Raw genomic sequence first — 22,684 nt, 5'->3', positions numbered from 1 at the left:
GCTTTTGTTTAAGCTTAAGGATTGATTCTATTTTCATGAAAAATGAATTTAATAAGGTAGGATAAAGTGAACATATCTTCCATTCAAATGACATTCTTTCCCTGTTACAAACTTGGGTTCATCCGACCTAGTTTTAATAGTTATTTACATATATTAACAAGCGGAAAAGCCAAATTTATATTTGGAGACAGATATGACAGGCAAGCACGAAATAACTTTTTATACCACATCTCCGATAAATTATGTAGTTCGTGTGAAATAAAAAGACACCATGATTATATAAATTTGTAAACATTCTTACCTCAGATATTGATATTATTATAGTTCTGCATCAATTTTTACATCTTATTCCTCCTATACTATATTATTGCATGAAGCAGATGAAAATATATTCATCTGGGTGGGGATCCTGACCTCCCATAGCGGGCAGGGAGGTACATACTGTGCCTTCTATCCCCTTGTATCTGTTTTCCAACATGCTTTCTGTCTTTGTCTTGGAATGAGATTACTTGGTTTTTTCCTGGCCCTGGTCGGAGTCCTGGCTGGGAGGGAAACAGTTGACTGCATAGTTATTGTTTTGGGAGATGATATTTTTTTCCTTGTAAATCATCTCTCTGTTATGCACTGTATTATGCTTTCTTTATATTATATATGATTTGTAAAACATTCGAGTGTGTTCCTCTTAGCAGGGACCTGTGCTTGTGTCGGGATGAGACTTTTAGTGATCTCAAACTAAGTACTTTGATAGAGTGCTTTTGGAATCTACATCTGTTTCTTATTTGAACCAATTCCCCTTTGTCTTCCCTTTTCTTGGATGCTTTATTGTAATTCTAGAACTTTTTACTATCCCATTTTCTTCCTTTTTACTGGCGCTGATATGACCTTAATGTGTTGCAAGCGCCGTAAAACCCTTAAAAACAAAACAAACAAACAAAATATATTCATCATCATTAGTCATTCAGTTTGAATTTTACATAAAGTAATTTCTGCTTAATATCCTCATGAAATTTTAAATGAGCATTTCGTTACCATTTATTGTGACAAACTGACCACCTGGCAATCCATCCGCATGCAGAAGTGTGTAATGTGTGTGATTGCATGCTTGTCTAGATGGTCTAGACATTTTTGAAAGAAAAAGTATTTCTAAATAGTATATTTACTTCCTTCCTCCACTCTCTGTCTCATAATCACACACACCCACACGCAAACACATTCCAACATGAAAATATTATATTAAAGTTATTGGAAATGAATTTTTTTAGAAAGATGGTGCTTAGCTGCTTAGCTAAATGTAATATGAATGTATACCATTGATCAGAAGAAAATATTTTAAATTCCTGGGTCGTAAATTTGACTCTGAAATTTTGCTGGACACCCTTTTTGCCCCATTTCGATTTTTAAAAGTTTTGTTTTGATAAAAGAGAAACCAAACACTCCAATTTTCTTTTATGAATGATTTACTAAGGCATTATATTAGGACTAACTGAGAAGTCCTGTCTCATATTTAACAAGATATGAAGTGAGTAGAAAAGTGCCAGAAGACAATAGAGAATAAAAAATTTTTTCGCGGCGGTGGTGGGGTTTGAACCTGCGACCTTATTGGTACGACAACTCCGCCTGGCAGGTGAGAGCGTGGCTCTACCGTGTGAGCTATCCACGAACACAAAAATATTCGTTTCAAACCAAAGTCATTTCTAGATCCCTCTCTCACCCACTTCTTGAGATCGCCGATTCGTTCACCACCATCCGAAGTAATTTTGACCAGCAGTTAAGCTTAATAGCCAATATTCTCATCACAAACATTTTAACATAGAAACGATTGAGACATTGAGTATGCTCCGGTGTATGGGGTGAATTTTTAATTCAGAAAAGTGAGTGGAGCAGGCACTTATGTTGGTAACAACAAGATATGAAGTGAGTAGAAAAGTGCCAGAAGACAATAGAGAATAAAAATTTTTTCGCGGCGTTGGTTGGGTTTGAACTGCGACTTATTGGTACTAAACTCTCCTGTCAGGTGAGGCATGGCTCTACCGTGTGAGCTAATCCACGAACACAAAAATATTCGTTTCAAACACCAAATCATTTCTAGATCCCTTCTCACCCACTTCTTGAGATCGCGATTCGTTCACCACATCCGAAGTAAATTTTGACAGCAGTTAGTTAATAGCCAATATTCTCATCAAAACACTAACATAGAACGATTGAGAATTGAGTATGCTCGGTGTATGGGTGAATTTTTAATCAGAAAAGTGAGTGGAGCGGCACTTATGTTGGTAACAACAAGATATGAAGTGATAGAAAAGTGCCAAAGACAATATAGATAAAAAAATTTTTTTTCGCGCGGTGGTGGGTTTGAACTGGACCTTATTGGTACGAAACTCGCCTGGCAGTGAGAGCGTGTCTACCGTGTGAGTATCACGAAACAAAATATTCGTTTCAAACCAAAGTCATTTCTAGATCCTTCTCAACATTCTTGAGATCGCCGATTCGTTCCACCATCGCGAGTATTTTGACACAAGCTTATGTTTTATAAAAAATAACATAAACGATCATTGTATCTTTATGGGGTGAATTTTAATAAAATATGGACAGGCCTTATTTTAAACAAGATATGAAGTGAGTAGAAAGTGCCAGAAGACAATAGAGAATAAAAAATTTTTCGCGGCGGTGGTGGGGTTTGAACCTGCGACCTTATTGGTACGACAACTCCGCCTGGCAGGTGAGAGCGTGGCTCTACCGTGTGAGCTATCCACGAACACAAAAATATTCGTTTCAAACCCAAAGTCATTTCTAGATCCCTCTCTCACCCACTTCTTGAGATCGCGATTCGTTCCCACCATCACGAAGTAATTTTGACCAGCAGTTAAGCTTAATAGCCAATATTCTCATCACAAACATATAACATAGAACGATTGAGACATTGAGTATGCTCCGGTGTATGGGGTGAATTTTTAATTCAGAAAAGTGAGTGGAGCAGGCACTTATGTTGGTAACAACAAGATATGAAGTGAGTAGAAAAGTGCCAGAAGACAATAGAGAATAAAAAATTTTTTCGCGGCGGTGGTGGGGTTTGAACCTGCGACCTTATTGGTACGACAACTCCGCCTGGCAGGTGAGAGCGTGGCTCTACCGTGTGAGCTATCCACGAACACAAAAAATATTCGTTTCAAACCCAAAGTCATTTCTAGATCCCTCTCTCACCACTTCTTGAGATCGCCGATTCGTTCACCACCATCGCGAAGTAATTTTGACCAGCAGTTAAGCTTAATAGCCAATATTCTCATCACAAACATATAACATAGAAACGATTGAGACATTGAGTATGCTCCGGTGTATGGGGTGAATTTTAATTCAGAAAAGTGAGTGGAGCAGGCACTTATGTTGGTAACAACAAGATATGAAGTGAGTAGAAAAGTGCCAGAAGACAATAGAGATAAAAAATTTTTCGCGGCGGTGGTGGGGTTTGAACCTGCGACCTTATTGGTACGAAAACTCTGCCTGGCAGGTGAGAGCGTGGCTCTACCGTGTGAGCTATCCACGAACACAAAAATATTCGTTTCAAACCAAAGTCATTTCTAGATCCCTCTCTCACCCACTTCTGAGATCGCCGATTCGTTCACCACCATCGCGAAGTAATTTTGACCAGCAGTTAAGCTTAATAGCCAATATTCTCATCACAAACATATAACATAGAAACGATTGAGACATTGAGTATGCTCGGTGTATGGGGTGAATTTTTAATTCAGAAAAGTGAGTGGAGCAGGCACTTATGTTGGTAACAACAAGATATGAAGTGAGTAGAAAGTGCCAGAAGACATAGAGAATAAAAAAAATTTTCGCGGCAGTGGTGGGTTTGAACCTGCGACCTTATTGGTACGACAACTCCGCCTGGCAGGTGAGAGCGTGGCTCTACCGTGTGAGCTATCCACGAACACAAAAATATTCGTTTCAAACCCAAAGTCATTTCTAGATCCCTCTCTCACCACTTCTTGAGATCGCCGATCGTTCACCCCACATCCGAAGTAATTTTGACCAGCAGTTAAGCTTAATAGCCAATATTCTCATCACAAAATATAACATAGAAACGATTGAGACATTGAGTATGCTCCGGTGTATGGGGTGAATTTTTAATTCAGAAAAGTGAGTGGAGCAGGCATTATGTGGTAACAACAAGATATGAAGTGAGTAGAAAAGTGCCAGAAGACAATAGAGAATAAAAATTTTTCGCGGCGGTGGTGGGGTTTGAACCTGCGACCTTATTGGTACGACAACTCCGCCTGGCAGGTGAGAGCGTGGCTCTACCGTGTGAGCATCCACGAACACAAAAATATTCGTTTCAAACCAAAGTCATTTCTAGATCCCTCTCTCACCCACTTTTGAGATCGCCGATTCGTTCACCACCATCGCGAAGTAATTTTGACCGCAGTTAAGTTAATAGCCATATTCTCATCACAACATATAACATAGAACGATTGAGACATTGAGTATGCTCCGGTGTATGGGGGAATTTTTAATTCAGAAAGTGAGTGGAGCAGGCACTTTGTTTGGTAACAACAAGATAGAAGTGAGTAGAAAATGCCAGAAGACAATAGAGAAAAAAAAAATTTTTCCGGCGGTGGGGGGTTTGAACCGCGACCTTATGGTACGACAACTCCGCCTGGCAGGTGAGAGCGTGGCTCTACGTGTGAGCTATCACGAACACAAAAATATTCGTTTCAAACCAAGTCATTTCAGATCCCTCTCTCACCACTTCTTGAGATCGCGATTCGTTCCCCACCATCGCGAAGTATTTTGACCAGCAGTTAGCTTAATAGCCAATATTCTCATCACAAACATATACATAGAAACGATGAGACATTGAGTATGCTCCGGTGTATGGGGTGAATTTTTAATTCAGAAAAGTGAGTGGAGCAGGCACTTATGTTGTAAAACAAGATATGAAGTGAATAGAAAGTGCAAAGACAATAGAGATAAAAAATTTTTTCGCGGCGGTGGTGGGGTTGAACTGCGACCTTATTGGTACGACAACTCCGCCTGGAGGTGAGAGCGTGGCTCTACCGTGTGAGCTATCCACGAACACAAAATATTCGTTTCAACCCAAAGTCATTTCTAGATCCCTCTTCACCACTTCTGAGATCGCCGATTCGTTCACCACCATCGCGAAGTAATTTGACCAGCAGTTAAGCTTAATAGCCAATATTCTCATCACAAACATATAACATAGAAACGATTGAGACATTGAGTATGCTCCGGTGTATGGGGTGAATTTTTAATTCAGAAAAGTGAGTGGAGCAGGCACTTATGTTGGTAACAACAAGATATGAAGTGAGTAGAAAAATGCCAGAAGACAATAGAGAATAAAAAATTTTTTCACGGCGGTGGTGGGGTTTGAACCTGCGACCTTATTGGTACGACAACTCCGCCTGGCAGGTGAGAGCGTGGCTCTACCGTGTGAGCTATCCACGAACACAAAAATATTCGTTTCAAACCCAAAGTCATTTCTAGATCCCTCTCTCACCCACTTCTTGAGATCGCCGATTCGTTCACCACCATCGCGAAATAATTTTGACCAGCAGTTAAGCTCAAGAAGTGGGTGAGAGAGGGATCTAGAAATGACTTTGGGTTTGAAACGAATATTTTTGTGTTCGTGGATAGCTCACACGGTAGAGCCACGCTCTCACCTGCCAGGCGGAGTTGTCGTACCAATAAGGTCGCAGGTTCAAACCCCACCACCGCCGCGAAAAAATTTTTTATTCTCTATTGTCTTCTGGCACTTTTCTACTCACTTCATATCTTGTTGTTACCAACATAAGTGCCTGCTCCACTCACTTTTCTGAATTAAAAATTCACCCCATACACTGGAGCATACTCAATGTCTCAATCGTTTCTATGTTATATGTTTGTGATGAGAATATTGGCTATTAAGCTTAACTGCTGGTCAAAATTACTTCGCGATGGTGGTGAACGAATCGGCGATCTCAAGAAGTGGGTGAGAGAGGGATCTAGAAATGACTTTGGGTTTGAAACGAATATTTTTGTGTTCGTGGATAGCTCACACGGTAGAGCCACGCTCTCACCTGCCAGGCAGAGTTGTCGTACCAATAAGGTCGCAGGTTCAAACCCCACCACCGCCGCGAAAAAAATTTTTATTCTCTATTGTCTTCTGGCACTTTTCTACTCACTTCATATCTTGTTGTTACCAACATAAGTGCCTGCTCCACTCACTTTTCTGAATTAAAAATTCACCCCATACACCGGAGCATACTCAATGTCTCAATCGTTTCTATGTTATATGTTTGTGATGAGAATATTGGCTATTAAGCTTAACTGCTGGTCAAAATTACTTCGCGATGGTGGTGAATGAATCGGCGATCTCAAGAAGTGGGTGAGAGAGGGATCTAGAAATGACTTTGGGTTTGAAACGAATATTTTTGTGTTCGTGGATAGCTCACACGGTAGAGCCACGCTCTCACCTGCCAGGCGGAGTTGTCGTACCAATAAGGTCGCAGGTTCAAACCCCACCACCGCCGCGAAAAAAATTTTTATTCTCTATTGTCTTCTGGCACTTTTCTACTCACTTCATATCTTGTTGTTACCAACATAAGTGCCTGCTCCACTCACTTTTCTGAATTAAAAATTCACCCCATACACCGGAGCATACTCAATGTCTCAATCGTTTCTATGTTATATGTTTGTGATGAGAATATTGGCTATTAAGCTTAACTGCTGGTCAAAATTACTTCGCGATGGTGGTGAACGAATCGGCGATCTCAAGAAGTGGGTGAGAGAGGGATCTAGAAATGACTTTGGGTTTGAAACGAATATTTTTGTGTTCGTGGATAGCTCACACGGTAGAGCCATGCTCTCACCTGCCAGGCGGAGTTGTCGTACCAATAAGGTCGCAGGTTCAAACCCCACCACTGCGCGAAAAAAAATTTTTATTCTCTATTGTCTTCTGGCACTTTTCTACTCACTTCATATCTTGTTGTTACCAACATAAGTGCCTGCTCCACTCACTTTTCTGAATTAAAAATTCACCCCATACACCGGAGCATACTCAATGTCTCAATCGTTTCTATGTTATATGTTTGTGATGAGAATATTGGCTATTAAGCTTAACTGCTGGTCAAAATTACTTCGCGATGGTGGTGAACGAATCGGCGATCTCAAGAAGTGGGTGAGAGAGGGATCTAGAAATGACTTTGGGTTTGAAACGAATATTTTTGTGTTTGTGGATAGCTCACACGGTAGAGCCACGCTCTCACCTGCCAGGCGGAGTTGTCGTACCAATAAGGTCGCAGGTTCAAACCCCACCACCGCCGCGAAAAATTTTTTTATTCTCTATTGTCTTCTGGCACTTTTCTACTCACTTCATATTCTTGTTGTTACCAACATAAGTGCCTGCTCCACTCACTTTTCTGAATTAAAAATTCACCCCATACACCGGAGCATACTCAATGTCTCAATCGTTTCTATGTTATATGTTTGTGATGAGAATATTGGCTATTAAGCTTAACTGCTGGTCAAAATTACTTCGCGATGGTGGTGAACGAATCGGCGATCTCAAGAAGTGGGTGAGAGAGGGATCTAGAAATGACTTTGGGTTTGAAACGAATATTTTTGTGTTCGTGGATAGCTCACACGGTAGAGCCACGCTCTCACCTGCCAGGCGGAGTTGTCGTACCAATAAGGTCGCAGGTTCAAACCCCACCACCGCCGCGAAAAAAATTTTTATTCTCTATTGTCTTCTGGCACTTTTCTACTCACTTCATATCTTGTTGTTACCAACATAAGTGCCTGCTCCACTCACTTTTCTGTCTCATATTTAATGGCCTCTGACCACAGCAATACTAATAACACATTAAGCAAGTGGGCCAATAAAGCGGTGTTCCAAATACCGGCTTTGACTGTATTGTCTTTATGAGAATATTGACTCATTAGGGTATCTAAACTATGCTTGCTGTCTTGTTTTATGTCTGATAGAAATCTCTATATTTTCTTTCTTTTTTTTTTTTTTTTAAGGTCAAATTCTGGACTCAATCCTTGATGTGACTGTGGCATACCCAAAGACAATTATTCAAAGCGAATTACAAACCATAAAAGGGGAATTCCCTGAAGAAATACATTTCTATGTCAAAGACCACCCCATCAAATTCATTCCTGACTCAGAGATTGAATTGGAGCAATGGTGTCGTGATCTCTGGCAGGAGAAGGAAAAGAGGCTGGAACGGTTTTACGAAAATAAATATTTTGATGAAGAAACAGAAGTCAGTGGTGGGGAAACAGGGAATGACAATAAGCCTCTGGGAGAGGAAGATCTCAAGAAATTGTTGCATAGAGTAGTCATATTTTGGATAACATTTTTAGTGGTCACTTTTATTAGTCTTGCATTTTTTCCTATGTTTAGGTTATTTTGTTTAATTGCCTGTGGAACTTTCATCATCATCGGTGTGAGACAAGGAGGTGTGGATAATGTCATATATACTGCTGTCAAACACTATGAGTGAACATGTCAATGAGCGTTGTATGAGTCTGTTGATTTAATTTAACCACCAATAGGAATGTTTTTAATCCTCTAAGCATAAGAGTATGTCAGCTAAGATAAGTTATCAACTATCTGCCACTTTAATAATCTCTTTCAACTACTAGTACTTGCTTATCAGTTATGTTATTCTCTTCATTCAAAGATTTTATCTTAATTTTTAGTTTATCACAATCATACTAAAATTGTTAAATCTTTTCTTTAGACCGCAAGGTATTTTAACTTTTACTATGGTTTTAATGCAATTTCAATGATAATACTTGATTGTTTAAAGTTTTTTCCCTTCAAGTAAGGTCTTTTATCAGTAAATGTTAGGATCTCCTTTAAAAAATGATATACACTGTAGTCCGCTTAAGATAAACTGCATTCAGATATACTCTAGCTTAAAATAACCTCTGAAGCTGGTGCCGATTTTTCTGCTCTTAATCATTAGTTATTTAAGATGTTTCTGAATCTGAATGTTACTCGAAGCCGACTCAATTCTAAGTATTTGTATTCGATGGCGGAGAGAGTTGTTTAATGTGACAGCCATTGTTGATATTTAGGCTGAAGAGTTTTGATAATTTTCATTTGAATATTTCTAAATCTGTTGTGTTCACACATGATACGGGAAGAGCGTTCCAGTCTTTGATAGTGCAGGGTGCAAATGAATGTTTGAAGGTGTTTTAGTGTTTTTGAGTGGGTTTTTCTTTGAATGCGTGTATTTCATAGTTTATCTAGGTGAGATGGCTGTCATGTTATTTATAATTTTGAACATGAGAGTTAGTCATTGTTCTTTCCGTCTGTATTTTAAGGGAGACCATCCTAGCTGTGTGAGCATTTCTGTTTTGCTGCTATGGGGGCTGTAGTCATTTAAGACAAATCGTGCAGCATGCGCTGGACAGTGTCAATTGCTTTTATATTGGATTGTAGGTTTGGGTCCCAAACTGTACAGGAAATGTCTAAGATGGATCTTATGAGTGTTACGTGGGCAGTTTCTTTTAGGTTTGTATGGCAATGTCTTATCTTTCGTTTGATGAACCCTAGCACTGAATTTGCTTTATTTATTAATTTGTTGATATGTGCTTGCCATTTTAGGTTTTCTTTGCTCCATTGTGTGATTGTTCAGTGTGTAGTTGGATATAAGTGGTGTTTTGCTGTGGGATATTTCCATCTTACAACATTTTGTTTCATTGAAATGCATGCCCCATGTGTCTGCCCATTGTTCGAGATTTTGTAAGTCTGCTTGCAGTTGTATTTCATCTGATGGTGATTTGATGTGTCTGTAGAGAAGACAGTCATCTGCAAAGAGCCTTGTTTGAGATGCTACAGCTTGAGGAAGGTCATTTATGTGACAGAGGAAGAATATCGGACCTAGAACTGCCCCTTGTGGTACTCCAGAGTCAACTTGACAGGACGGTGATCAGAATGTAAGCCACTTGTGGATATTACCTCTTATACCATAACTTTCTAATTTATAAAGCAGCTTTTTGTGCGGCACAGTGTCAAATGCTTTGCTTAAGATGTTTAGATCAGTTTCTATTTTCTTGTCAAAAGATTTCATGAGCTCATGCATAGTAATGATTTCACATGAATGTCCACTTCTGAACCCATGTTGTAGAGGTGTTAATATATTGTTGGTTTCCAGATGTATCATGATATGATGGCATAATATGTGCTCCAATATTTTACAACAGACACATATTAAAGATACAGGCCTGAAGTTTGCTGCCACATGTTTACTGCCTTTTTTGAAAAACTGGTGTCATGTTTGCATGTTTTCAATCATTTGGGAGAGTTCCAGTTTTGAGGGAAAAGTTTAAAATTTTTGCTATTGTGGGTGCAAGTTCTGCTGCATAATGTTTTAGGATGTGATTTGGGATGTTGTCTGGTCCTTTTGCTTTGTGTTCTTGTATGTTTTTAAGTAGCTTTAGCACTCCATCTTATTTGATTTCTAGTTGTTCTATTTTGGGATAAATCGTTTCTGGTGATGTTGTCCCTTGAGAGTCATCGCTTGTGAGTACAGATTTGAACTGATTGTTAAGAATTTCTGCTATAGTCACTCTATATTAATGTAATGCTACCCCCAAACTATCTTTTCGCTTTGTTTGGATGTAGTTTCAGAAGCACTTTTTGTTTCCGTATTTCATAGAGCGCTCTTTTGAGTTGTGAATATAGTCCCAATGTGCCCGTCTTATTTCTTTCTGGGTTGTTGTTTTGAATTCCTGATAGTGGTCCCAATCACATTTGCTCTGGGATTTCTCTGTCTTTACAAACAGCTTGTGTTTTATTCTTATTCTTAGATTGGTATTAATCCATGGCTGGTGGTTTATTTTGCGATCAGTTTTGATGGTACCTCTTTTTCTATTATGTTCTTAAGGCCATTTTTAAGCATATTCCACATTTCTTCAACATTTCCTGTTTCCAGGGATGTTACAGTTTCAATCAAGTCTTGAATGTTTTCAATTAAGGCGTTTTATTTGCTTTGTGATAAAGATATAATCTTCTCCTTTTTCTGCGTCTATACTGTGGTTTTAAGTCAATGACAACAATGTCATGACCTGATAGAACCGGAATGACCTCAGAAGTTATAATCAGACTAGGATTGTTGGTGATGTAGAGGTCTAATATGTTATCTTTTCGCGTTGGCTGGTGTTGAAATTGTTCTAATATGTTTTCTGCTAGTATATCAAGAAAATATTTATGTTGTGCCGCCTGGTTGGAGCTTGGAAGTACAGTGTTGGTCATATGTGGGGAGAGTTGAAATCCTCTCCGATTATTATGTGTCGTTCCTTTTTAGCTAGGTATTTAGATATTGATTTCTCCAATTTGTTGATACTTTCTATTGTGAAATTTGGGGGCCGATAATATGATCCTACAATGATGGCATTGTTTCTAACTTTGATTTTAACCCATACCAGTTCACAATCTATTCCTTCGTCTAATTTAAGTTCACTTGCATTGAGGTTGTCATTTGCTGCTATTAAGACACCGCCTCCATGTTTATTTTGGCCTTTCCTGAATACATTTGTTTGATATCCTTCTGGAAATATTTCACTATTTCTTTGATTTGTTGTGAGCCATGATTCACATCCAATTATATCCGGTTTGATGTTGTCAACTAAAATTGTTGACTTTATTTCTAATAAATACATTTTGAAAGTTACTCCAAATCACTCCAAACTACACGAAAAAAAATTTTCTTTCTCAAGTGATCAAGTTCGTGTATCTTATCAAAACTTTTGTCTGCTATTTTTGGACGGGAAACTAATCTGTGTTTGGGATTGCTAAATGCCTTTGGGCAAAATGAGGAGTCTAGTGATGGAATGGTTGATGTTGTAATATTGAATGAGCATGGTGTATCTAGACTGAATGAGTGGTAAGTGAATTGGCCATTTGAGTGTGTGTTACAAATACAATTGTTACATTTCCATAATGTTGCTAGCTGGCTGTTGACTTGCTTAGGGTGGTCCCCTTTTTGTTGGTGATAGGTCTGTTGGTATTTGTTCTTCGTCCTGATAATTGATGATACCGTAGGGCTCTTTAAGGTCTTGTTTTTCCTTGAGTTTTGGACTTTTTTTCAGGCCTTCAAGAGTTTATTTTAGGCGGACTGCAGTCATGATCCATTTGCTGGTAGCAGATTTAGATAAACACATCATAATGATTTAAACGTACCAGCTTTGTGAACTATGGAGAAGAAAGTTATCAAAATATTTCAAATATAGTTTTTGATTTTGATGCATTTATAGATTAATAATGGCAGAAACTTTTCCTTAAAAAAAAAAAAAATTAATTAATTTTTAAATTTTTTTTATTTTTTTATTTTTTTGGTATGACATTTAGATTTTTAGAATATAAAATAATTAGGAAACTCTGTTTTTAGCGTTTAGTGCTCATTTTATTCTACCCACATTATTTTCTATTAGATTAGATTCTCTTTTTATCTAAATGACTTTCATAATTTAACTTAATCTTGATGATTGCGTAATGTAGTTGTTGTAATTCTCAATTTTTAAAATAATTATCCTGGATTCAGTTTATTCACAATTACAGTGTGAATTGTTGGGATTATTCTATTCATTGCTTAATGGAACAATCCTGAAAAGTTCCAGTCTCTATTCATATGAATATTAATATATTGTTGTCTTCCATTACCACCTCCCCTTCAAAGGAAATAGCTTTGGGAGCTATTCAGTATGATTGTTCAACAGTAGGCTTATTTCCAAAAGTAATTTGGAATGTTTCCATTTTATTTTCATATTTTTTGAAAATTTAGGTAAATGCTTATAATTAATATAGATCTCATTTAGATCAATAGTATATTATTTGATTCATTTTTTAAAAACCTTATTGTATGTACACAGTACCATGTAATTTAAAAGAGATGTTTATACAGTCAGTTGTGTAAACTGTGATACATTTGATATCGCTTGATTTGGACATTAATAGTCTGATGTAGCCTCATTCATAGGTAGCTTTAAGCTAAGATAATACTCAATATTTCTATCATTGTATTGGCCATTAATATGGCCAGTACTTTGTGTATATAGACAACTTAGCATGAACATTTGTCAATGTTTTTTTTTATTTTACTATCCAGATTTCATGACTGATATTTATGACTGAAACCACAAAAGGACAGTTGATTTTTTCCTGTTGAATTTTAGGCAATAGGCTTCATGCTGCTTGAAGGATGGTGTGAAAAATAATAATACCATCATGCCTACAATTCGCTTGGAGCTCACCAACAACCTTGCATTTTACAGCCATAACTACAGTGACAAACAATTTGACATCTCTTACTGAGGAAAAAAATCAAGTTGCTGGTGTATTTTATGGTAATGGTGGATGACCTAATGTTGCTACTCCATTCAATGAAAAATTCGTAGTATTACAAACTTTTGGCTCCAAATTTCTGAGCTTCTTGAGCATCTCTAGGTCATTAAAACTTATTAAAAATGACAATTGATGCCAGATTACTTGATTTAAACGATTTTGAAGGTGTTGTTAAATCCTTATAAGGGTTGATTTTTAAAGTTAACTGCAGCGAGTACAATTACTTTTCTCCTAGAATTTAAGAATTTTATTTTAAGTATTCAAGTAGGGGCAGGTCTGCACTTGGACAAAGGCAAAATAAAGACAAATCTCATTCCATTATATCTATACAGAGATGCCAAAACTCCCGTTTCAATGGAAAAATATAAAATAAATAAAATTCCCTTTATTCATCCCATAGGGGAAATTTGTCTCTAGGATCTATTTCAATAACCCAGGTGTCAGCCACAGTGCAGCGCCACAAATTGAGCTAGGGCGAAGTGACTTACTCAAGGACACACAACGCCGCGGTGAGTGATCAAACTCGCTACCTTTCGGGTACAAAACAAAGACTGTATCGCTGAGCCACACTGCCCCCAATTCGGTCTGGAGCAAAATAAACTCTGGGTACGGGCAACTTCCGTCAAATTCCAGTGAGGTCATGTTCCAAGGATAGCCTTCAACGCTTCAAGTGTCACCACAAACACCACTGCATCATTGTCACTGCCAAAACTCCCTCCTCCATCATCATCATCATCAATATTATCATTATCATTACCACCACTACTGCAACCACCACCACATCAATCTTTATCATCATCACCACCACCATCACTGCAACTATCATTAACACATCATTAACAGTGCCAGAACCACCACCATTACATAATTGCGACAACCACCATCACTACGACTTCAACCACCACAACATCTTCACAAGTACCATGTCCACAAGTCCATGCCGCCCTTAAGCATGGTCATCTCGAGGAGGCTTAGACTTGCTTAATGCTGAGGCGTTCTTGATTTCACAGTAGACATAATCCAAAGATTTCCATGAATTAAATTTCAAGTCATTTCCCTTTGTTGGTTAGTCTTGATCGCACAACACCACGCAATGTTTCTCCATTGTTATCTGTAAATGGTGTGTTTGCTTGTTTTGGTTTTTGTTAAATTTCTTCGTTTTTATTTAATTCTATTTTTATTATACTAATTCATCTGTTAAAAATGGAAGAAAAACTCAATTTGAAAAGCTTGAAGTAATTATTCATAGTGGAGAATGTTGATGTTGAGGAGGGTCTGTCTTGTTTTGGTAAAAATAATTCAGTAAATTAGTAATGATTTGCAGCCGCCAGTGTTTAGGCATAATTGTATGCCACACTTTTCCTTCTTTGTTTCTATTGTGCGTGTGTGTGGCCTGTAAGTGCGTGAATGTGTATGTATGTGTGTCTGAGTGTGTTTGTGCATGTACATATGCATCTGCTTTTCTCTCTATCCCTCACTCGCCTTCTTTCCATCTCTCTTTCTCACACTCACAACAATGATGACTCGTTTGTTCAAAGGGAATTAACAACAAGAATTAATCAGATACATGCCTGAAGAAGCAGGAGCTACCTTGCTTTAAGGCATGTATTAAAAAATTCAGTAAGATAAATTTCAAATAGCGGGTGGTTGGATGGGAGCATCACCCTTGAATCATATACCTATGATGTTCGCATGGGTGTACGATCCGATAGTGATGTCGTTTCTTCTTCTCTTTACTAGCCTATCCTGCTTCTTTGGTTTGTGATTGTATTTTTGACAGGGATATTTTTTTTTCTGTAAATCTTCTGCCTGTTTGTTCTTGGTTATTTATAATTTAGCTTATGATATCTTTAGGTTATGATTTTGATTTACATTTGTACTATTTTTGTTAGATTGCTTGTTTTTTTGTTTCAGCGGTCTCTCATATAACCTCAATTGTGTTGGAAGAGACCTAAAGCAACAAACAAACAAAAAAAAAAAAAAAATTTCAAATAGCATGCTTGAATCCAAAACATGCTTCATGATCATCATCACTCCCACTATACAAACACCAGCATCACTATCAATACTCCTCCTACAACCACCACCATCATATCATTATCACTCTCATTACTACTAGAACCAGCACCACCATAACATCATCATCATCACTACTACAAACACCACCACCACATCATTACCATTGCCACAACTACTACAACCACAACAAAAATCATCATCGCTACTACAACTACCACCCCACTACATCATCACTACCAATACTACTACAATCACCACCCACACATCATTGCTACCACTACAACAACCACCACCACCATCACATCATCATCACAAACACTACTATTACAACATCCATCACCACTTTATCATCACTACCAGTAATACTACCACCACCACCCACATATCATCATCACTACCACTACAACCACCACCACCACCATATCTACCAACATCATTAACATTACTACTACTACAACCACCAGGACCACATCATCAATATCACTACTACTACAATTAGCATTATCTTCACTACCAATATTACTACAATCACGTCATCACCACCCAAGCATCGCCATCACTACAACCATCATTATAAGGTTTTGGAGCGTCACTTCATTTGAAATAAAGGGACTTTAGGATGGTATTTGGCATTGTATTTACATTTTGTCATTGCATAGTTCTAATTAGTTATTTATTTAAAACGATACAATACCAAATACCATCTTAATTCTATTTTTTAATTTTTAATTTAATTTTTTAAAATGTATTCATAAATTACTGTATTTGCATTGAAATTCCTCCGAGTGGTTGCTGAAATTCCTTTGAGCCAAATTTTAAGTTGGTATCTTTGTCTAGATTATATCTGCCTTGATGACAGTGACTTTCTGGGTGGGGTTCCCGACCTCCCACAGAGGTACTTGCTGTGTCTTCTATATTCCTCTATGAGTTTTCCAGTTGCTTTCTGTCTTTTTCTTGGAATGAGATTACTTAGTTTTGTCCTGACCCTGGCTAGAGAACTTGGGAGGCAAAAAGTTGATTGTATACACTCAGCACAGAACAGTTTCCTCTAACTCAGTCGAATGTCCCGAATTTTTCCTTTTAATTATTTGTTATCATTCCATTCCTTCCTTGAACTAATTTTTACCTCAAACTAATTTCACCCAGCCAATGTTTTAAAAAATTAATGAATTAAAGGTTGTTTTATTTATTTTAAATTGTGCTCGGTCTCCCATAGTGGGCAGGAAGGTACATGCTGTGTCTTCTATCCCCCCCATACCCATTTTCCAATTGTTTCCTGTGATTGTCTTGGAATGAGATTACTTAGTTTTGTCCTGATCCTTGCTGGAGTTCCTTGGATGGGAGGGATATAGTCGAATGTATAGTTATAGTTTTGGGAGATTTCTTTCCTTGTAAATCATCTCTCTGTTATGCATTGTATTATGTTTAGTTTACATATTATATTATATGATTGGTAAACATTTGAGTGTATTCCTCTTAGTTGGGACCTGTGCTTGTGTCTGGATGAGACTTTTAGATGATCTCAAACTAAGTACTTTGGCAGTCTGCTCTTGGAATCTACATCTGTTCCCTATTTGAACCAATTCTTACCTTTTCTTTTGTGCTTTAATTGTAATTCTAGAACTTTTTACTATCCCATTTTCTTCCTTTTTACTGGCGCTGATATGACCTTAATGTGTTGCAAGAGCTATAAAACTCTTAAAAACAAACCACGGAAACGAAAAGCCGTGCCTTTAGTTGTTCAGTGAAATCAACCTGACCGCATGCCTTACCACCCAGTCAGCCCCCTTCTCCTTTGTGGGGGCGTGACCTCAGGGTCACGGTAACAATTACCTGTTGAATGATTGCTACTCACAGTCATTACATGCGTTTGTTTACTTTGTAAACCTGCTATCCCAAGTTTGATATGGTCATGAACGCAAAGAAATTTACAGAAAGAAAATAGTTAGAAAATAATTGGTATAAGGATATAAATTTGATTTTCATAGTGTTAGTTGAAAGGAAGTTATTGTTAATTATAAATTACTAATATTTTGAGAAATAATTAACTTATATTTAACTTTACCCCCAAATTGCAAAAACACGACATGATCAAATGCAATAAAACTTCGTTCAACTTAAAGACAAACATTAAGAAAATTTACTTACGTCATCTCTAAATGGACTTGTCAATCATTCCATAGTAATAGCCATTTAGATTTGGGATACCGTAATTGTTTCGTAAAAGTCACCGAAGTACACAATGAAGACAATCTTTTCTCATAGTTTGAATAACAGAAAACATAGATAATTCCAAACTCCGTGATGGTTTTAAACATAAACCACAATTGCAGATTTATTTGTACAAAGCGTAAATTATATATATCTGACTTTATGTGTGTATGTGTATGACTGCACAACTGTCTGTCGGCCTGAGTGTATGTAGGTATCTGAGTTGTATTAGCATTGTTCTTTCAAGACGTAGAGAGAGGGAGGAGAGAGAGAGAGAGAGACTAAAATGGGGGAAAACATGATTCTCGGGAGAGGGAGGGTTTGAATCCAAGTTCCTACTCTATTATGTCACTTTTATTTCAGTCAAAAGTCTCATTATAACTTCAAATTGTTTAGGTGTCTCTACGTGTCTAATACGTTGTGAAGTGTCCTGTATTGTTTCTTGATAATTTAGTTGATCATTTTCTGTCGTTCTTTTCTAATCTTATCTTCTTTTCTGGTACATGAGACTGTAAGTCAGGGGAAACTTGAAGAAGACTGGTCGTCATTATTGTCTGTAATTGTGCTGATTCGTCCCTCATTGAAACTGTTCTTTTCTCGATTTTACCTATTGTAGAATGTAATGCCTCTCCTCCCTGTTCCCCTAAAAGCCCTAATCCAAATCTGTATTTTTCAATGAAAGGGGCGCAGTGCTTCTCAAGTATGTGATGTTTTGGGAGAACTTTTTCAGGGAAATAACCTGGCCATATAATGATTTATGGAAACCTGAATGTGTTGTAGATCATCAGTTTTGATTAGTTTTGTGTGTGAAACTAATTCATGTACCTCACTAAATGCATCGTTGATGTGATCAAAAACCTCTTATATCATGTGCGAAGTCAAGAATGCTGATGTCTGTTGTGTAAGATGCTGTAATTTTTGTAATATTGTCAGTGAGTTGTTGGTATACTTTGTTCTTTAAATATTTATGACAATGGTTTCTGATAAAACTTCTACTGTGGTAAAATTGTGGGGTGATTGCATTTGTTTTCAGAATATCATCAAGGTGATGCATACGGGTCCACATCTTTCTGTGAGTTCCTCTTTTCGTAATGATGAAAGCTCACTCTCTATTGCTTCTAATTTTCTTTTCCATTCGTTCTTTTCATCTTCTAAATCGGCAAGTAAGAAGTGTGATCATTTAATTTCTTTGTTAAATCTATATATCCCTGCCAGTTTTTTCAGTACTTTTGAAATATTTTAATTTCTTCATTTTCATTATTTACTTCATCAAACAATAAACGATTCACTTTGTCCACATTACTTTCGAGTAACTTGTGATGTCTTAATGTGATGCCTAACAAGTGGATACTGTTATTGTATGAGTGTGCATTTTTCTTCAAGCCCTTTCCGTGTTCTAAAAACCTATTGTAATCATGATGAAGAAGAGACCAATTTCGTAATTGTGTATTTTCTATTTGTAAATTTTGTATGTCTCTTTTCTTTACAAAACACCACAGACCTGGGTATGCACCACAAGCACCTGAAAGACCATTCATTTTTGTTAAAAAGTCATAATCACCAAACAGAAACAACCTAGCTTTTTTCCCTTTCCATTTAAAAAGATTCAAGTCATACAGCTGTCTTTTAATGTCTTCAAAAAAAAGTTCTAAATTTTCCCTAGAATCCCTAGTCCTTGCCATTGCAACCATAATATGATTGTATTTAGAATTTGGATTTTCTCTATTCATTATGGCCATGCTGAGTTTAAAACTCCCTTTACCATGGTCGCCACTGACTTTGATCCAGATTTCATTACTAGGGATGGCCCCCTTATACCAAGTTAATTCGTTTTCAAGTTTGTCAAGCATTTTGGTAACAAAATCTGTAAGGCATTTTAATTTCACCATCGGTGTTTCGACAGCTTTTCCACTTGAATCAGTAAATAGTTTTCTAAGTCGTCGTCTGTCAGTGTCTTCATCAGATGTCATTGTGCATGTTCATTTGGAATTTTTATCCCGCCTTGTCTTAAAAATTGTCGCAATGTCCTCTCCTATGACCACGTCAATCCCACTTTCATCTCTTTCATCGCCAAGGCGGACAAAGTTGGAATGTTTGTGTTATTTATCTTATTTATGATGCCTGCAGTTTGGCAAATGTTTCGCCGTGTTGGAAGTGGATTCTTTCTTAATTCATGTGATTGTTGTGTTTGTAATGATTGTGATGATGTACCTGGTATATGCTTTCTTGTGACTGTTAGTGCCTTTGAACGTTTTCTTCATGTGGGAGATGTGACATGCGAAGATGAAGTTCTGTGCTTTGGGATTTTCATGAGATATAATGGTTGTCCTTTTGTTTTTAACTTGATTATGTTGTCTTTTGATTTTGAAATCTGTATGGGTCTTTTCGTCTGACTGCGTTGTTTCCTGTGTGTCTGCTTTGAAGATGGGGGATGTCACAAAGTCTTTTGTCTGTGGTTTGCTTTTTTTTAGGAGTCGATGTGAACATTATGTTGTCTGTCCTTATGCTGTTGTCAGTATCTTTTTTTAGTATTTTAGATCAATTGTTGAGATGCTAACATTGTCTACTGTGATTTCTGTGGTGATTTCTGTGGAGTGTGATGAAGTTGTGTCTAAGTTTTGAATGTCACTTGATTGCCTATCTTTAATGCAGCCGACTCATATGTTTGTATGTTTTGCACACATTGCACATTGTATTGTCACTGGGGACAAAATCTGTCCACAAATGCTGACTGTTTTTTACAATAGTCCGGGAGTTTATTAAAAACTGTTCTCCTTTATATACTTTCATGTTTTTTATTCTTTTTACACATTTGTAACATATCACTATCACTTTTGAATGTGTTTTTTCTAAGTCTTTTCCAATGTCAATATCAAATAACAAAAGTATTTCACATTTGAAATCATTACACAGTAATCTTTTGCGATTACGTTTTTTTTTTCCTTTTTGAGTGAGTGCTGTATTGCCACATACTCTAAAAAGTTCGTTTAAAGATTTCAAGTGGGTCTCTAAAGTGTGACCAATTTTACCTGTATGTGCATTGCAAGAAAAAAAATATTATAAAATATTAAAAGACAAGTCCATAAAATGGTTTTAATCATTAGAAAGCCCAGAGAATGATAAATGCGCCCATACAACTTTTTAAAAAATTGGTCGTGTCAAAATTTTAATATTTAAAAAAAAAAAAAAAAAAATAGCTCCTGTAATTGATTTTATTCATTGAGTTTTTCGGATGTAAAGAACTAATCACAGCAGAATAATGAAATCCAGACACAAATATCAAACGAGAAAAATGCAGTTATATCCAAGCTTTGAAAAATATGTTGTGAATCTAGAAGAGGAGTGGTAGTAGACTGAAAACAGGAAACGTCGTTACTCAATTTATATGTTTTTGGAACGTAATGCATTGTATGCAGCTTTACCTGCAGGATTGACCGCTTGACCCTGAGGTCACCCTGACCTATAGTGTGAGTAAAGGCTCGCTCAGGCATGTAATTCGTGGGTGTGAAACAAACAAACCATTGTGCTCGGTGATTTCGACCACTGATGACTTACTGTGATATTGGCATTTACATATGTGTGTATCATGTCTATCTACACTGCATGTATGTATTCAATATACACGTAATATACACCCATTTACACAGAGTCACTCACACACTTCTTTACCGCATAAAAGACAAATCCCTACTTATTTTTTTTTTCACTTCCCCATTAGTTCCAATTCAATTCCACGTGCCATGGCATGCCCATGGTTGGCTACGGCGGTAAATAAATGTTGTGATACATCAATCTTCCCCGCCCCCCCCCCCCCCCCTCTCCGACACACACACACACACACTTATACAAAACACATACTTGTAACATATCAATATAGTAAATGATAATAAAGTTCCCTTTATTCATCCCCATGTGGAAATTCTCATACAGTACTGAAATAACCCGTGTGTCAACTGCAGTACAGCGCTGCAAATTGAGCTAGAGAGAGGTGGCTTGCTGACGGCCACATATCACAGTGGATATTCGAACTAGGTATTTCGGGTACGGAGCAAAGACCATACAGCTGAACCACACTGTCTCCCACCCCCCCCCCCCCCACACCTCCCATTTAAACATTATGGCAATGTAGTTTCCTCGAAAGTTGTTGCATGTCCCAAGGAGTTTGAGGAAACCATGCTGGAGTGTAGTTATAGTTTTGGGAGATGATATTTTAAGAAATTGTAAACCATCTCTCTTATATGTACAGTTATTTATTTTTCATTTGAGTTTATTCCTCTTAGTGGGATCTTGTGTTGGTGTCTGGGTGAGACTTTTAGGTGATCTCAAACCAAGCACACTATCTTGTAATCTACATCTCTTACCTATTTGAACCATTCCCCTTTTTCTTAGTTTTTCCTCAAGCCCTTTTAATTGTACATCTAGAATGTTTTTACTCTCCAATTTTGTTTCTTTCTGTATTTTCAAGTGATGATCTGCTGGTATTTTGGCACTATATGTGAAAAGGTGTGTATGAAACAGCACCAGAAAGAAAAATACAAGAAAACATCAGCCTGTTTGACTGGGAATCGAACCTCAGACCGTCTGATTACCTCCAATTGGCTAACCTCTATGATGTAATGGTCGCACGTCTAAGATCTGGGTGAGGTCTTTTGACTCTCATGGTGGACAGGAGGCCACGCATTATGTCTTCTATCCCTCTATGTCTGTTTTTGAGGGGCTGTCTGTCTTTGAAATGGGATCACTTGGTATTGTCCTTGGCTGAGAGGGAAACAGTCAAATGTATAGTGTTAGTTTTGGGAGGTGATATATTTTTACTTGTAAAGCATCTCTCTATTATGTACTGATAGTTTTTTGTTTTTGTTTTTGTTTTTGTTTTTTTTTTACTTGTGACATATCCTGTAATCATTTGAATCTATTCCTCTTATTGCTTATCGCTGGATGAGATATAGGTGATTTCAATTATGTTCACTGATTTGTTTCATAGTTGAACCACTCACTTTTTCTTGGGTGCTTAAATCATAATTCTGGAATGTTTTGACATAGGGCATAGGTATAGTCAAAAGTCTACAGATTAAAAAAATTATCTGTCTGAGAATT

General features: G+C 37.3%; 1 protein-coding gene across 3 annotated transcripts in view; it reads left to right on the top strand.

The window, feature by feature from the left end:
• LOC144979435 (lysocardiolipin acyltransferase 1-like) overlaps positions 1-13,483 on the top strand; it is a 30,463-nt gene extending 16,980 nt beyond the window's left edge. The window contains exons 6-7 of one of the 3 annotated variants that reach the window (XR_013646699.1): positions 8,023-9,951; positions 13,122-13,483. Coding sequence is in view for 2 of the 3 variants with exons in the window: in XM_078926097.1 (XP_078782223.1) it covers positions 8,023-8,507 (485 nt within the window). In the remaining variant the exon portion in view is untranslated. Of the gene's footprint in view, positions 1-8,022 lie in introns of all 3 variants that reach the window. The other 2 variants (XM_078926097.1, XM_078926084.1) reach the window with 2 other exon arrangements.
• Positions 13,484-22,684: the final 9,201 nt, after the last annotated feature.

This window comes from Berghia stephanieae, chromosome 1 (assembly GCF_034508935.2).
Source record: "Berghia stephanieae isolate SIO BIC M18660-M18661 chromosome 1, UCSD_Bste_1.3, whole genome shotgun sequence".
Classification (NCBI taxonomy): domain Eukaryota; kingdom Metazoa; phylum Mollusca; class Gastropoda; order Nudibranchia; family Aeolidiidae; genus Berghia; species Berghia stephanieae.
Note: the sequence above shows the minus strand (reverse complement) of the source record. Positions and strands in the feature narration are given on the sequence as shown.